We start from the raw sequence: 17,777 nt of genomic DNA, 5'->3' as shown, positions 1-17,777 counted from the left end.
TTGTAGACAAGAGTCTGGTTAAATCTCATTAGTTCATCCCAATTGTGAAAACTTAGCCTATAGCTTGGTTTACTCAAAATCTACAGGAGGCATATAAAGCTATGAGATACCAAAACTGGCATTTGATTTTAAAACAAAGTTTCAAAGGAACTAATTAATCAACACCTGGAATCATTCACTGAGTTCTATTTTAATGTATTAGTTAGGAAACCTTTATGATCAAAACATACATATACAAACAGCAGCATGAAGTGGCTATTTCTGTAGAAAATGTTTAGCGAAGAAATAAAGAAAACAGTCAAGTTTCTCTCTTTTGAATTTCAGCCAGTTTTGATTGCTTAGTTTTGTATTTTAACACTGTTAACATTTTAATTAGGTTCAAATGTCTCTAAAATTTTCAAAGGCAGAGATTAAAATGTTCTCAAAAGACCTTAATACTTTTGATGGGTTCAGAGTTATTCTTTTGGGATAAAAAGCAAACTCCTGTTCTTGGAATAGCAGCATTTGGGATGGGATAGTAGAATAGACAGGAGAGACCGGGTGTTTGAATGCTTCCTGTAAGAGCAGCTGTTCCAGTGTGATGTTGGTGCTGCTCATGGGAGTGTTGCAGGATACAGCCATGCTCCTGCTGCTTTTTTTCAGTTCCACAGTAGATGGCTAATGGTTTGCTAATGGCAAGAGTTTCCATCATGAAATTGTGGAAAAGAACACTGTAGGGTTCTTCGCGTGACCAGCAGTGATACCTGTCCAGCATATACCTAGGGATTTTTATGTAAGCCGTGGTGCATGGCCGTTCTTGAGCAGGGATATGTGCACATGGGAAGCAGGGAGGATGAATTTCAAATTAACTGGTAGAATTGCTTATGATGATTTTTGCTGTAATAGTGTGAAACTGAAATCAGAAGGGCAAACACCATCATGCTAGAACAATAACATCTTATATCTGATTTGTCTCTGTATTTTGTTTTCTGAAATGCTCTTTCTTTTTCCTTTTTTTGAAGGCCACTGAAACGTGTTATGTTGTCTGTGTGCAGTGTCAGCCTGGCAGTGCAAATTTGATGGTGGCTACAATACATCTCCCTTCCTTCCTTCCTTCCTTCCTCCCTTCTCTCAGAGAGTGTTACCATAGCATTTCTCTCCCAGGGACTCTCGCGCAGAGCTGCAGATGGGATTCTCACTATGAACTCTGTGCTGCTCAATCGGATACGCTCAGTTCTGTAGAAGCAAAATGGGGAAGAAAGGGTGACTTAGCAACACGGATAAAGCTTTCCTGGTATTTCCAAGAAGCGAAAACCTTTTTTGAAACGAAGGCTTGACTTCATTAATATGAGGATGGGATTTTTCTATCAAGAAAAACAAATCCTCTTTCTTCCTGCCACCTCAGTCTGTTTTCTCTTGTCCAGGGAGATGGATTCAGAATAGTTGACTGCCTGATCCTCGGGCTTACATTTCTTGCTTTTTCCCCTTTCCTTTAGCTGTGGACGTGGCTTGAAGAGCTACAGAAAGAACTGCTTGATGATGTCTATGCTGAGTCTGTGGAGGCTGTCCAAGACCTGATTAAACGTTTTGGTCAACAACAACAGACCACTCTGCAGGTTACAGTCAATGTCATAAAAGAAGGTGAAGATCTCATACAGCAACTAAGGTAAAACATATTTTTATTTAAATCTCTCCTGATGTTCTGTGAGGTTATTTCTATTTTGGGGGTAGAGATGATGAGTACAAGATATGACCTATAAATAAAACTTGTAAATATTAGGACTACTGGGATCTCTCATGCTGTACTGATGGTCTCTAAACCTCTGTTTACAGGAAGCTCAGCTTATAAACACTGCTGCCACAAGAAGGAGATTTTGTTGACATAAGCTACCTTTTTGATAGAAGCAGTTATGTGTTTTTGTAGTCTGACATGCAGGGCTCCACTGCATTTTGAATTCTGAATAGCAGCCTTTTTATAAAGAGACACTTGAATTTGTTTTGCATACTGACAAGTAACTTCATTGTAGTAAAAGCCAAATTTGTGGTCCATTTCATTAAAAAAATTATCAAATAAATAAATTTCGTTCCCAGCTGGTCTCCTTTCATATAGGAGATTAACAAATCTGAATTTGCAGGTTTTATACTCACATAAAAGATCAGGTAATTTTTTTAATGAACTAATTTTGATTTTCTTTCCTTGCCAGGAAGATTCAGGAAAGTAAATAGTTATCGTATGCTACTTCCTTTTCACAGTGGCAGCATTTGTCTCTGGTTTTAAATTTTATCCTTCCTGTAAACAGAATGTCTTTACATGTTGAATTGGGAAAAAAATGAAGGTAATTAATTTCCTAATTTTTTTCCGAGTTCTTGAACGTAGTTGGACTTTTTATTTACAAAGATGTACAGACTTTAATTTTGTGCAATATGTTTTGCAACAATGTTATCCGAAGCAGGCTTATATCTTGTGGTCATATATATAGCATCCAAATCGTATGGGGTTTTTTTTCTATAATGCTCTTTTTTCTTCCCCCTCCCCTCTCTCTGCTTTGAATAGGGATTCTGCCATTTCTAGTAACAAGACCCCCCATAACAGCTCGATCAACCACATAGAGACGGTCCTGCAGCAGCTGGATGAGGCCCAGTCTCAGATGGAGGAGCTTTTCCAAGAGCGCAAGATCAAGCTTGAGCTGTTTCTGCAGCTCCGCATATTTGAAAGAGATGCAATAGATGTGAGTGTTTGCTCTCAGACTTGCACTGCATGCATTTCTCCTCTAGTGTAGGAATGTTTACGCTGAGATTGTGTAGTTGCATTGGCAAACTACAATGCCTCACATGGCTGGTAGACTTAATTCTTACCTGAACTAAGGCTTTTGTCCTGTGTGTGAAAGTGTCCAAAGAGCTCAGTGCTCAGCAGAGCTGAGCTTTTTGATTTGCTCTTGGTGCATCTTTAAGCAAATGTTAGGTAAAATTATAGTGCATCAGTTACTTCATGTGCTAAGTTTAGCTTGAATATCAGACTACCTTGGTACAACTAGCATGCCTGAAGTTGATTGTATAGGACTTGCAAGATGGTTTCATACAAACCTTCTAAACTGATGCTTTGTAGTAACAACCCTCTTCTTTTCCTTTACCAAATCAGCAGTTTTCAATTGGCAGCTGCAAGTGGTACTTGAAATTCTGTCTTGATCACTGAGAATGTTCTATGGGCTGTTATTTTTATAAAAATAAAATTCTTTTCCACCTCCACAAATAATTCAATAGCTGTTGTAGTGCTTCACCCCTGCAAAACTTCAAGAAGTTTTGAGCCTGTCCAAACTTCGAAGGGAGTTACATATCAGTTTATCAGTTGAAAAGTTTCTGTTTGTGTGCAGGAACGTGTACACAAACAGACATGAAACTCAACAAGGAACTTAGGTTAGCAGAGTTGCACTTAAAAACTTTAAGTTCCTATGATTTCATGAAACTACTAATGCTGTACACAGTGACTGAGACAAGTTGGTGCCTTGTGAGGTTCAGGGTTATTTATTGGTAAATGTTCTTGTTTGAGTGTATAATGACTTACCTCAAAATTCTGAAAACCATGAGTTAAAATGAGAAGTTTGCCCCATTGCTTGTGTGTAGTAAAAGCTGCCACTGTTGGTTATGAATGTAAAGGTAAAAGAGACAGTCAGCAGAAAGCTTCTCAGGTTTTTACTGATAGCGTCCCAGGTTTTTAATGTTTTGGTTTGGGTGTTTCTTCCCCTTCGGAAAATTAGGATTTGATTTGACTTCATGGCTGAAGTCTGGTTTAGCTAAGCACACTGTTAGGGGCAGTGCAGAAATAGGCAGACACAGTTCCTTGATCCTTACTCACAGAGGAAGTGAGAGTGTGTGCTCCACAGTAATAACAACTCTGTTGTAAAGGAAGACAAAGAAGGGGGTTTTTTTTCCAATTTTGCAATTCACACTAGTCTGCAGAGAGTTTTCTATTTTGACTATGTGCAAGTGGCTTTTCTGCTTTGATCTTGAGAGTAGCTATCTCAATGCTTACAGTCTTTGCAGGAGTGATCAACAGTGCTTGATGTCTGTGAGATGTTCTCAGAACACTTTTTTTGAAGGAATGGCAGCTGTGTGGGACAGTGCATACCAGGAAAATTAATGGAGGAATTAGAATAAAGGTTTGAGTGAAGTTTGTTTTTAAGTTGATTGCTCTCTGTTATAAGTTACGTAAGCCAGGATTCTTCAGTAGCAAAAGGCTGGTTGCAGGAGCCCTGCTTTGCAGATTGTTCTAGTGCTTCAGTTAGGACAGCACCTGTATAGGTAGGAGTACTTCCGGTACTGCTACTTGGTGGTGCCCATAGGATTTTGCATCAGAAGACTTCAAATCCTAACTTCATAGAATCATAGAAGAGAATATACTGAGCTGGAAGGGACCCACAAGGGTCATCAAGTCGAACTCCTGACCCTGCACAGGACATCCCAAGAGTCAGACCATGTGCCTGGAAGTGTTGCACAAACGCTTCATGAACTCTGTCAGGCTTAGTGCTGTGACCACTCCCTGGAGAGCCTGTTCCAGTGCCCAACCACCCTCTGGGAGAAGAAGCTTTTCCAGATATTCAACGTAAACCTCCTCTCGCTCTGCTTCATGTTTCCTTGAGTCTGGTCACTGGTCATGAGAGTGAAGACATTGGTACCTGCCCTTCCACTGAGGGAGCTCTCCCCTCAGTCTCCTCCAGGCTGAACAGACCAAGTGACCTCACCTGCTCCTCATATGGCTTCCCCTCCAAACCCTTCACCATCTTCGTAGCCCTCCTCAGGATTCTCTCTGATAGATTAGTCTTTTTTATATTGTAGTGCCCAAAACTGCACACACTTGACAGGTCTTGCTTTTTCTAAACCTGACACTTGGCATGCTTCACATTTTGCTACATACATTGTAAAGCAAAGCACCAGTTAGCTTGTTGAAAGAGTTTGTCTATATGGCTTGGAAATCATGCCTATTTTTGATTGATGGAGAGTCCTTCAAGGAAGAAAATGGCCCTGGCTGCAATGACTTCAGCAAAATGTTGATTGTTTTGCTGTCTTTGTGCCATGTCTTCTCTGCTTCCTCAGCAAAATACGCTTCTCTTTTCCCTCTCCCTGAAGGCAGACATCTGTTCGGAAACTTCCAGGAAGAAAATGTGGGGACTAGTTCCAGGTCAGTTGTTTGAAAGCAGAAGCTCAGCTGAAGTAACTTGATAATGAGGAGGAGCCAGATGCCAGCTAGGAATTTGCAGACCTTGTTTTGACCTTCTCCTTCCTCCAGAATTTTGTGTGACTGGTCCAGTCAGTTAAGACTTGACTGTAGGGGCAGTTAATTCAGGGGAGCATCCTGTGAGGACAGCTTTTCTTGAAGGCAAGTAGTGTTTCTAGCTTCTCTTACTGATTGCAAAATTACACAGGCTAAAATGGGACAAAGGACTCCCTAGCACTGCAGGGTTATAGCCATGCAGCTGTTCTTCTGGGGACACTGGTGAGATTTGCAGGCAGGGTTAATTCCCTTCTTCTCTTTACTCTTCCCTTATAATTTGCTGATAAAATGCTTCATTTTATTTTTTTCCTACAACTTTTCAGATACTCATGCTTTTCTGAAATGGGTATAACTGCAGTACTGCCTCTATTTTGCCCCTTGCTCTTGGCATATAAACTTTACCTTTTCTATCTTCAGCATGATTCTTAGTGCCATCGTTGGTGAGTTGTTTGAAGGACTCCTTTTAAATGCCTGTATCAACTAAAGGCAAGAATGAACAAAATAATGTAGGTGAAGATTCCCTTGCTAGTGTGATTAGAAGCATGAGGAAGGTGTGTGTGAGCCCAGTGGGATGGTAACACTGCTGGCAAAGTACACAGTCCAAAATGTGTTTGTTTCATCTGTGTCTGAGCGTTTTTGCCTGTCTGTAACTTCCATGCCTTGAGGCCTGTGCCGGGGCTCTACACAGAGCATACCACACACTTTTCAGCTCCAGCTTTATCTCAACTCTATTTTTAGACCATACTTACAAGATGCCTGTTAAATCACACTGCTGAAAAGACGAGGATGTAAAATGCTGGGGTATCACAGAGACCTAACTCCTCTCTCATTCCCATTTTCCCTTATTTTTTTTTCTACTAAGCACACAATATTTACTGGGTCTTGATGAGCACTCAGTTAGTACCATGTATGGTGGATACTTCTGAGAAGAGACCTGTGGTTCTTTATTTCTTTCCCACTCGGTGTGAAAGCATCCCTTCCATATTATACCCTGTTTTGTTTCCTGTCAATGTTTCCTTTACATTTAAGAGAATGCAGTGATGTCAGGCAGCTCAGAATCTGCACCAGGAACTTCTTGAACACATGCTATGGTAAATTGTTAGCCTGTGTTTATGCTGGGTTGTCCATTTCCTGAGAGCAGTATGAATTTGTGATTCAGTTACTTTAGAATTCTATTGGTGATTTGTTCTGTTTGTTTAATGCTGATTGTCCTGACAAAACTTTACAACCAAAATGGGAGCCTGCTTGCTTTGAAAGTGTTGTCTGTAAAGCAGAACTTTAGATGAAGCACTGATGAGTGTGGGCAGAGAGGGCTTAGTGAATGCTATATTTCTGTATTAACTCTGTCTTCAGATTTGCACAGTGGGTGCAATGGCTGAAATAGATCACCCTGCAACACCTAATTACTGATGATAAAATAGGAGGATTACTGCCGTTGTTAGGAAACTTCTCTATGATGGTCATTGACTACTTAGCTTTTGAATCAGTGTGAAAACATGCTGGCGTTATTTATTGGAATCATGGGCATCCTGATCTTTTGAAGAGGAAAGGAAATATGTTGGTCTTGTTCAGAGTGTTTTAAACTGCTTTAAACAGTATGTGTGCCATGATCTGTAGCATGGGGTTGGTTGTATGAAATAGCATGGGAAAAGCTATAATTCTTACTGGCTGTTTGTGGCTGTTCTTTGGAGGCACTATCAGTGAAACCTCTTAGCCGAGGCAAGACACAGTTATGACCCTTTGAAACCAGTTGTTTTTCCTATCAAGTAGAGGGAATCTTAGGAGCTAGTGACTACAGTCTATTTCATTATTATAACAATACTGACACAGCCACAGCAGTGGCATACTGTGAGCTTGGTGTGTTTTTACTTTATTCCCACTTAAATTCCCAGTAAAAGAGATAAGGCTTATCATCTGTTCTGAAGGGAGATGAACTGGCTTTCTTTTTAAAACAGTGTTATAAAATGTGCCTTGTTGAATCTTAATGGTTCATGCGATGGTGTTTAGAAAGATGGTGTTTTAATAGTGGAGTTTCACAACCTTTTTTAACGCTCAGATTTCTGTTTGACGAAGTCCAACTACAGATATTTATTTCTTCAGGGTAACTTTTGAATGTTGTTAACTGACCTGGATGAAAATAAGATGATAAATCTATTTTCTTAGAACTTCCCTAGTGCAGTGAATGAAGAAACAAACATTAGATGACCTCCACTGCTTCTAATAACAAATGAACACAGAATTTCAGAGAGAAGATGTGAAGAGCAGAGCTGAGATGCACAAGAGCAGAAAAGAGAGGTAGCTGAAAGTAAGGAATTTCTCTGGCTGGACTGTCAGGAAAACCTAAAGTTTCTTTAGAATTTCAGATCACTTAAAAGAAAGGGAAGAGCAGAGGAAGGTGATAAGACATTTTGGGCATGGACTAAGTAAAAAGGAAATTAAGGGAACTTGTTTAGGATTTTGTATGACAGGAGGTCTGTTTTTGTGTGTTTAGAGAGAAAACCACTCACAAGGCCTAAATAGAGACTGTTTGATTTAGAGCACCTGGAAGATGAAAGGAGCTTCAAGCAATGGCTAAAAGCCTTGTCCTGTCTATCTTCCTGAATACTTTGGTCATTAGCTTTTCTGTTTTCAGTGCTACCCCTGGCACTTGAGTTTCTGCATGTTTTCACTTCAGCAGAGGTAGCGGAGCAGATTTAAGGATTGCAAATAGCTACCTTAATTGTTTGGTATCTCCCATCATGACGTGATGTAAAACTCAAATACCTAGTGATTCAAGTGGAATTTTTTTGCAGAATACCTTTAAAACAGGAAGTAACTCACTGGTGCCACAATTTCAATATTAATTGCTTGATGTGTCCATTTTTTTATGGCATCATGTGAGTGGAATGGAAAAATGCCTTCATGAGAGATTGTAGCAAACTACAGAAACTTTATATAAATGATTTAACTTTTCTAATCTCCTCAGTTCTGCTTTTTATCAAGAAGCCCTATTTTCCTGGAATTTTTCTTGTCATTTAACTGTCTCACTAACTTTGGAACTATTACAGCCACTTGAAAAGGGGTAGTGACATCTTTCTTTTGCTGACAACAAATGACTTTGGTTAAATATTTATGCACTTAGATACTTGATTGCTAATACCCATTAAGTCAGGTCCTCTTTTTGTTGTGTCTTGCTGCATAAATAGGTACTTTCTTCTCATTTAGCACCATTCACATGGGTTTGCCCTACTCCTGAAATCGTACAACACTGGAACTAACCCATACTTGTTTCTTGATACCTATAATTTTGCTTTCCCAATGAACTGCAGTAGTTGGTGCTAAAACTGCTGAAAATTCTGGAAAAATTTTGATTATTTGCTTGAGGGATAAGTGTGTTAGACTTTTCTGAAGTAACTGATGCATCAAATGTGTACAAACTCAGCCCACTTTGATAATGAGGATTGCAAGCACTACATGTTAGCCTTAAAACCAGTTTTGTACCGTAATTAAAAGGAATATTTTATATTTCAGATAGGCTTTGCAGTATGATTTGGAAAATACGCTTGTGTGGACAGACAAGGAGAACTTACTTATACGTGTGCTAAAAACCCCAAAAACTTTTTTAGATACACTTCTTAGGACATTCTGCAGATAATAATAATAAAATCCAGAATTAAAATGTGAAAACTGAAGTGTAGCTGAAGAATATCAGCAAGCAAATTTAGTTCTGACATTGCAGTAATGTTGTAATAAACTATGCTTTTTGATTTTGCTGGATTCACTGAGTTCCCTACCTCAATCATCAGTGCGACACTGGAAAGAAGCTGTTTTCTTTTGTGTAATGGGTAATTGAACATGGTCTCCTTCCTTTTTCCCCCAGATTATTTCAGACCTTGAGTCTTGGAATGATGAGCTCTCTCAGCAGATGAATGACTTTGACACTGAAGATCTTACAATAGCAGAGCAGAGGCTCCAGCATCATGCAGACAAAGCCCTGACCATGAATAACTTGACCTTTGATGTCATCCACCAAGGGCAGGATCTGCTGCAGTATGTCAATGAAGTGCAGGCATCTGGTAAGATGGCTCCTTTGTGCTATTCCAGGCAGTGGCTTTCTAAGAATTATCCAGCTGTCTCCTCATGGGATGCGTGAAAATAACAGGGATGCTGGTCAACTGTAAACTGGGGAGATGTGGGCTCCTTTATACTCAAATCATTCAGTGGTGTTCATAAGAACATGCTGGCACATAAATGTCATCAGTTGGTAACACCTGAAGGTGTTTAGTTTTTAGAGAAAGGGATTTCACTCAGGAAGTCTGTAAAATTAGAGTAGATAAGGGAATGTTAGTTTTATAGGTAGTCAGATCAACGCAGTCAAGCAGAGATTTTCAGCTTTCAAGTAAACATCTTCCTTTTTTGTTCCGTGTTCCCCTTCATTTGATATTTTTCACTGTATATGATCGCATAGGGTAAGTGTCAGACTTTAAAAGAACCCCCATATTGCACTTCTTAAAGAGTGCAAACCCCTATACTCATGTAAGCAAATCCTCCAAGAATTAGGTTGAACTTGGAGAAGGAAGTAGGAAATTAAGCGTAGAACAGTGGAAGCGGGCAGTTTGTCTCGGAAGCTTTGCGAGTCATTCCTGTCCGACCATCCCGACTGCAGGTGTGGAGCTGCTTTGCGACAGGGACGTGGACATGGCCACCCGCGTGCAGGACCTGCTGGAGTTCCTGCACGAGAAGCAGCAGGAGCTGGACGTGGCGGCGGAGCAGCACCGCAAGCACCTGGAGCAGTGCGTGCAGCTGCGCCACCTGCAGGCAGAGGTCAAGCAGGTACGTGCCCTGCCGAGGGCTCTGCTCCCGAAAACACGCGCGGGAAAGCACCTCCGTCGTGCCTTGGGAGCAGGGGAGGACTGTGATCACCTGAGAAACTTCATCTTCTGTTAACGTTAAGTGCATGTTTTTAACTTGCGTCACCGATCTTGCTGCGCAGATCTAGAGCAGATCCTATGGGAGCAGCTGAGAGAGCTGGGGATGTTTAGCCTGGAATGAAGGAATCTCAGGGGGGACCTTATCACTCCTGCAACTACCTGATGGGAGAGTGTATCAAAGTAGGAGCTGGATTATTTACCCAGGTAACAGGTGATAGGACAAAAAGGAAAGTCCTCAAGTTGTGCCAGAGGAGGTTTAGATTAGATACTAAGAAACATTTCCTCACTGAAGGGGTTTTTAAGCCCTGGAACAGGATTGATGGAAGCACCATCTCTGAAAATATTTAAAAGACATGTAGATGAGACACTGAGACACATGATATGAGACACATGCTTTAGTGGTGAACTTGGCAGTGCTAGGTTAACAGACATGGTGGTTGTAGAGGTTTTTTCCAACCCAAGTTATTCTGATATTCTGTAGATACAAGTCAAGTATTTGAAGTATAGAGTGATTTGAGCTAATGTTAAACGTATGCTTTTACCATCTGTACGGCGATGAACAACAATGCTCAGTCATAGTCCCTGCACACTGACCTGATACTTTCTGGGTCTGTTGTTTGAAACATCTACAAATAGTGATAAGCACTGAAGTAGGTGAAAGTTTAAAAAAGAAACAAGACACTAAAAAAGCTGAGAGTTTTTTATCTTGCTCACACTTGGCAGCATCACAGAAGTTTGCTATAGTCTGTTGTATTACTGTGGCCCATAATGAGACTGAATGACAACTCCACATTGCAAAGTAATATGAAAGGGGTCCAGTTAGGAGTAGGAGAAGTGTACAGAAGGTTCCTGAAGTATTTTCAGGCAGTGGTTGGTTGCTCTACAGTAACAGATGCAAAGCTTCTGTGTGGTCTTGAATTAAAGGAATGCACAAAACTGATAGTTGTCTGCTGTCAGTGCAACATTAGGTGTCAATCAAATACTTGATGTTCTATTTCAAGGCTTTGCATACTCTACTGAACTGTGCTCTATCTGCCTTAGCACTTACACATGTTGGTAAGTGCAGATTGCAAATTTCTCCTTCCGCATGAGTAATGGTTGAGATAAAATTGTTGCAGATCAGGATAGTTTCTGTACTCAGTTGCATTTTATCTCAAAGATGAAGGAAGACAGTGGACATGTGCAAAGGAAGGAAAAAAGCTAAAATAAATAATGCCAGCTGAGGCACTCTCATCCCTTTATGGTATGTCAGTGGGTTTGGGTGGAATGAGTTAGTAAGGAAAAAAAATTGTTAATTTCCATGATGGTGAAATGGTGAAATAGTATTCAGTAAAAGAACAGAATATAGCAGTTTGGTGTTATTTAATATATTAAAAGACACTAAATAGTTATTTATACTGCATGCTTACACAATAAAGTGAGTACTTTGGTCCACTAACTTTGTTTGTGTGCAAGTTAAATGTTACAAAAATGACACGTGTTATTTTGGCAGAAACAAGCAGATGATGAACATCATGGATTTTAGTGGAATACCCTTAGTGCATTTTGTATGTGCTTTGTAGATGACTCTTTAAGAAATTTCTAATTTTTGAACCACTACTATCCCTGAATGAAACTGAAGCTAAAATTTAGGTTCTTAAGAAAGTACTGGAAAATTTGTCTTATAATTAAGGTATAGGGAGTACATTAACATACCCAGCTGTCTTTTCTTGGTAGACTGGGATTTGGAAGAAAGAACCATATTCTGTTTCATATTTCTAGAACACACCTTTTATCAAGTGGGATTTTATGTTGAATTAAATGCCATAATATATGTGAACTTTCAGGCAATCATACATGAACATGTAGCTGACAGAAGGTTCCTATATTACTTTTACAGATTCTACTTTTACAGATTTGCCTGCAATACTTGCCCAGCCTGAGGCCTGAAAATTGAATGGAACTCAATCTGAATGTTAATACATTGTCTCGTAGGATTTCTTTTGGGCCCTTTGCAATGCTTTGAGGCTAGTAACTCTTAGTTTTGAGATTTCAGTTGCCTTTTCAGAGAACCGCATCTGATTTATTTTTATTAAATATGATTAAGGAAGCATGATCTTCTCATGTCTCTTCTGCACTAGGAAAAAGTTCATAGGTCAGCAGGTCACAGTAGGTTTACTTGAGGGTAAAATAAAGTGGTAAACCTCATCTTCAGACTGTTTTATTTGTGTTTTGTGGCCTGAAGCAGTGAACATACGGTTTTCCTGTTCAGTTACTGTGATTTTCTATTAGATTTATTGCTGATGAACTGGGTGTAAGCATATTTATTATGTAGGGGGGATCCTGCCTCCATAGTAGGAATTCTGACAGTATTTCCATTTAAATCCTTCATGCCGAAGCAACATTACTGCTGTTGTATTTTCACACGCGTACACATGTGCACACACACACACTTATATATTTACATAAAATACATAAAAATATGTAGCTTGTAGTCATGTGAAGCAGTTAGACTGGAACACTGCAGGAATTAAGACAAAAATTTGCAAGGATTCTCTTCCATAGCTTTCACTAGGTAGTGAAACCTTGTGCTTAATGAATTTTTATCAAATAAGCACAGGGAGTAGACAAAACCACCCAGTATTGCTTCTTCCTTAACTGTTGTGCCAGTTCTGCTTTGTGGCATTGAAGTTTTGTATCTCAAGCCTCAGGACTAGGAGGAAGCAGAAGAGCCAGAAGACAAACAGAGGTTTAAATAAAACCTGCAAATAATTTGCTTGTCAACTTGATGTGTAATATGTGCAGAACGGGCAGAAGCAGATAGCAAATTACAGTGTAGAAAAAACATGGAAGACAGCGGGAAGAGAACGCTGACTGAAATAAAAGAGACATCTTTATGTGGGGAAAGTAACATGGAAAGGAAAATGTGACCACTTTCTTACAGGGCAGGGACATATGAGTAGGTGGAGGCAGAGTAATATTTATGAGAATGTATGTCTCATGCAGAACTCCAGCTGCATGTTTGCCAGACAAACCTTCTTTATTAATCACCTAACATACAGCTGTTGGATTACTTACTGCTACTCTACACTGTGTGGAGTGAATGCTTTACTGTGTTTAAGGTCAAAATCCCTACCAAGCTTCAAACCCAATCCAGTTGGTTTCAGTATGCTCATTAAGCCTTTTGAGTGCAATGTTTTCTGCTGTTCTGATCATGGTGTATATTCTTGGATATATAACTGTATGAATATATGTACAGTGGTGTACAGATACCTCAGCCCTCAAGAGTACCTTAAGCTGCTTTGTGTTTTCACTGGCAAATCTTTTAGCTTGATGCTTGAGCTCTGACTATCCCAAAATACTACTCAGGAAGGGTATCCTGGCACTCCATGTAGTGCCATATGGATATGAAAACATAGCTAAGACAGCAGACTGAAGCAGGTTGTCTTGTGATCATGTTTAGTTACAGTCAAAAATCTGTTCAAGAAACTAGTCCTACATCAAGCATTTACCTACAGATCTACCTATCTGACCTTTTCAAGTGTCCCAAGTGACCTGAATTCTGTCTCTTTTCCACGCCTTTGCTGATGCTTTGCTGATGCTTTTCTAGCCTGTTGAAGGCTGCGAGGGGAAAGATGGGGGTTGTGATCCACTCAGACAGGGAGGTGGTGGGAACATGAACATGCCAACAAACCCTGAAGGCAGCACCCCTGGAAGGAGAACAGGCTCCCTATTTCCTAATGCTTATATTTTCCCTTGAGTCAGAGCAGAAGGAAGGGGAGAGAGTACTGTTGGCAAATTTCCTCCTGTGAGTTTCACCAGCTTGTGTACTTGCACCCTGACCTGCACCAAGCAGGAGGACAAGTCTTTGTGTTTGAAATGGCATGTTCTGTTCTAGCTGTTGCTGCTGTAAATAATGGGATGCCAAGTCAAGAGAAGCTTTCAATTGGTGCTGCCTGAGCAACCTCCTTCATTAAAATTCTCTGAAGAAGGCTAGATGTATAAGAACCCTAAAAAGGTGTGTTTGGTTATGCCATACCTGGAAGAATTACTTTTTAAGGTAGAGAAGGAACCTAGAATAACTTGCATAAGACAAAATAAAAATAAAAAAGGAATTAAAAAATAATCTGCCTCTATTTTCTTGCAGACAATTTCTTTGTCCATGTATATGGACAAATATAGTCCATATTTGTCCATGTATATGGAGACGTTTCTATCTACAGTCTGTTGGACCCATCTGCTTCCCTCAGAAGCTGCTGTTTTTCCTGCTCCTGAGGCTTACCCTGGCTTTCTCTCTGAGTGTTCAAAATCCCCTGGTGCCTTAGCAACTTAGGAACTCCCAGTTTCTTTCATAGTCCCTTTTGTGTGCCCACAGGCTGTGATCTGCAGGTGCCACCTTTGCAGTAGGAGAGATCATTCCAAAGCTGGAGCCGTCTTCCCCTTGCTTGCAAGGCTGCACCTGACCCAGTGCTTTCTCCCCAGGAGACCAGAATGTGCACCCAGTCACGCATCTGGCATGCCCTCCCTTCCACATTGTAGACTTACTCTTTTCTACAGACATCCAGAATTTATACAGGAGAATTCGAATACATGCTATCAGGATGGGAAAAAAACCCCAAACTTGTTAGCTATTCATTGTGCAGACAGAAATGGCAAAACCTGCATTAATAACACAACAATGTCACAATCTGGATAAGTGTAAGTCAGAGGGTGAGGTTGTGGTACAGATTTGAGGGAATGGATGTTGTGTCAGGATGGCTAGACCTCAGTTGCTTCAAGCTGTCAGATATGTTAGAGTGTACTTTGGTTGTAGACTCATATGTGCCTTTTAGGTTGTGAGGAACTGTGTTTTTAATAGGTCATTTTCTTGGGTTCTGCCCATGTTCCCAGTCTGCAAGCGCAGTCATATTATCCTGATTACTTAGTGCATTAGTGCTATAATTGATAGTGTCATGTGCAGATCCCTAGATGAGAATATTTAGTATTAAGAACTAACTGATTTGGTAGTTAATATATTTATTAGCAGTGGTTAAATGTCTAGATCAATTAGTAGGAAAAAGTTAGAAAAACTGGTGAAGTTCAAATCATCTGGGCCTAAAGAAATTCACTCTGGAATACTTAGAAAACTGCCATTGTTTCCAAACATCAGGAGATTAGATGAGATTCTGGAGGCCTGAAATTCGACATCTACATCTCAAAAGTGGAAAAGGACTAGCTGAAGGAGGATTGGAGGTTAGCTAGTTTAACACAGTCCCCAGGAAAAATATTGAAACAAGTAGATCATTAAACTTGAACAGTGACAAATGGAGAAAAGGCTAACACAGATCAATTAATCATAGCTTTCCATTGATAAACCCCCCTTTTTTATCTGACAAAGCAACAGCTCTTCTGGGAGGGGTGGAAAAGCAGTGTCAAAGCTTTTAAAATAGTTTAACTCAGTCTGCCTGGCCCTAACTTATTATGAGAATGTTATATGAGACTAAATTACCAAAAATGATAACTTGTTGAAAAAACATACTCAGTAACAAAAGCTAAGAGACTCGATGAGAATGTTATATGAGACTAAATTACCAAAAATGATAACTTGTTGAAAAAACATAGTAACAAAAGCTAAGAGACTCAGTGGATTGGAAAACAGATTTAAAAATGAAAAAAAAAAAAAATTGTCTGTATTTGGATACTACCAGTTCATGTTCTTAGTCAGATAATCTACGTGTTAGCAATTATACTATTAAATTTGAAGTTAAAAGCAGGAGCAGCTGGAAAAGGGGTTTGAGTTCATCAGAACACAGTGGATTACAGTTGAAATTATCTTGATGGGAGAACTATGCTTTAAGAAGGATATAAGTTCAAATAGTGAAAAATACGGAGCATGATGTACTAGAAAGAATAATCAGCTGAATAAATACAGGGATAATTACTGGTTGGGCAGCAGTTCCATAGAAGAGTTGTACAGATGACAGTGAATAACCTGAATTATGTCCCATTTTACTCAGCATTTGAAAAATTATGACCAAGTCATGGTTATCAACTGGAGAGAGCTCATAAAAGAGCAGTGTTCTAGAAAAATAAAGTGTCTGACTTCACATGGAAGAGATTGAAGAGACTGTGGTCAACAAGATAAGAGGAGTCTAAAGGAGGGAATCAGATAATGTTCCTGATGGGAAAAGGAGAGGAAAAAACAAAGCTGATAGAGAGAGAAAATGTCCTTTTTTTTCTCTTTCTTTTTTTGGGAGGGGTCTAAAAAGTTGCACGTTCCTGCTATTGATAAGGAACATATAAGGTGGCCTCCTGAGGCTTCTGCCCAGACATGGATTCTTTCAGTTTCACTGGGCATATCAAAGAAGGCACATACTGAAAAATTAAAATCTTCAAGCAGTTAGAAGGACACTCAATGACCACATTTTTCTCAACATTACTGTTCAAAATTGTGTGCATACTTTTTATTAAGCTGTATATCTTTCATTTGCATTACTGACACTGGCTTTCAGGCAACTATTACTTTTAACTTGTTCCAGCTTTTCAGGTGACAGAAACAGTATTCAGAAGCACAACCATTTTTAAGAGTATGAACTGAAGCCACAGACATGTAGTGGTTGACTGCAAGCTGTGAGTTGTTAGCTCACTGAAATTGTACTGAATGTAAGCACTCACTGTGCTTACTCAATACCAAATTCACTGTAGTATGTAATTAACAAATTATTTAGTTATCCGTTCCAGTGCTGATGTGACCTTAAATGTGTTTGCCCCTACAGTGGTGTTTTCTTGCTGGTTGACAGTGGAATTGTGTGTTTCATGGTCTTCTCTTTTGTTACAGGTTTTGGGCTGGATTCGAAATGGAGAGTCAATGTTAAATGCTGGGCTCATCACTGCTAGCTCTTTGCAGGAGGCAGAACAGTTACAGAGGGAGCATGAGCAGTTTCAACATGCAATAGAGGTAAAAGCACCATTTTAGTGACCATGGCCTTGTATTTACAACTCTGTAAATACCACTCTTGTATTCATGCTATAGTATTTTCAGTTTAGGAAAAGCTGTTATGGCAAAGAGACAAAAGTACTTACTGAGAAGGTGGTTTTTGTTCTTATTTATTTTCAAGCTGCAGTTCCAGGTGGAACATCTTCTTAGTGCCTTTTTCCATCTTTTTAAAGTGGTAGCTGTTCAACCAATTTTGCTGAAAATAGTGTTTTCATTTGTTATTCCTTTCCTAGAACATAACCTGTAATTCTAAATGTAAAAAAATCAAGAATAAATGGACCAGGAAGCAGCGGTTTTGTGAATTCTGAGGTCATCCTTTAATATTTCCATTTTTGATTGAGAGTAGGCTTCAGTGAAACTTCTGTGTTGTGGTGTGTCCATCTCCTTGCCATGGCTTCAAGCTAAACTTATCTGATTGGTCATATTGCTGCAAAAAAATAGGCAGGGTTCTTAAGATTGATTGAAGTACAGTATTATTTACTTACATGCACTACTGAGTAACTTAGTGATAATATTAGCAATATTATGATTGTTTTGGTAGACTATTTTCAGAAGTATTCTGCCTTGCAGTAACTCTTTAATGTTCTTTTCCTGTTTGGTAGAATTTTATGCTTCCCCTCTCTTTTTTTTTTTAAATTAAAGTTTGCACTATATGCACCCTCAT

The 17,777-nt window shown here is 39.5% G+C and overlaps 1 protein-coding gene across 2 annotated transcripts in view; it reads left to right on the top strand.

Annotated features, from left to right (window-relative positions):
- TRIO (trio Rho guanine nucleotide exchange factor) overlaps nucleotides 1–17,777 on the top strand; it is a 244,477-nt gene that overhangs the window by 119,916 nt on the left and 106,784 nt on the right. For both annotated transcript variants that reach the window (XM_039714755.1, XM_039714756.1), the window contains exons 12-16: nucleotides 1,476–1,645; nucleotides 2,534–2,708; nucleotides 9,108–9,303; nucleotides 9,894–10,060; nucleotides 16,955–17,074. In XM_039714755.1, the coding sequence (XP_039570689.1) occupies nucleotides 1,476–1,645; nucleotides 2,534–2,708; nucleotides 9,108–9,303; nucleotides 9,894–10,060; nucleotides 16,955–17,074 (828 nt within the window). The remainder of the gene's footprint in view (nucleotides 1–1,475; nucleotides 1,646–2,533; nucleotides 2,709–9,107; nucleotides 9,304–9,893; nucleotides 10,061–16,954; nucleotides 17,075–17,777) is intronic.

This window comes from Passer montanus, unplaced genomic scaffold (assembly GCF_014805655.1).
Source record: "Passer montanus isolate IOZ18808 unplaced genomic scaffold, ASM1480565v1 scaffold31, whole genome shotgun sequence".
Taxonomy (NCBI): domain Eukaryota; kingdom Metazoa; phylum Chordata; class Aves; order Passeriformes; family Passeridae; genus Passer; species Passer montanus.
This window is presented reverse-complemented; position numbering and strand designations above follow the sequence as displayed.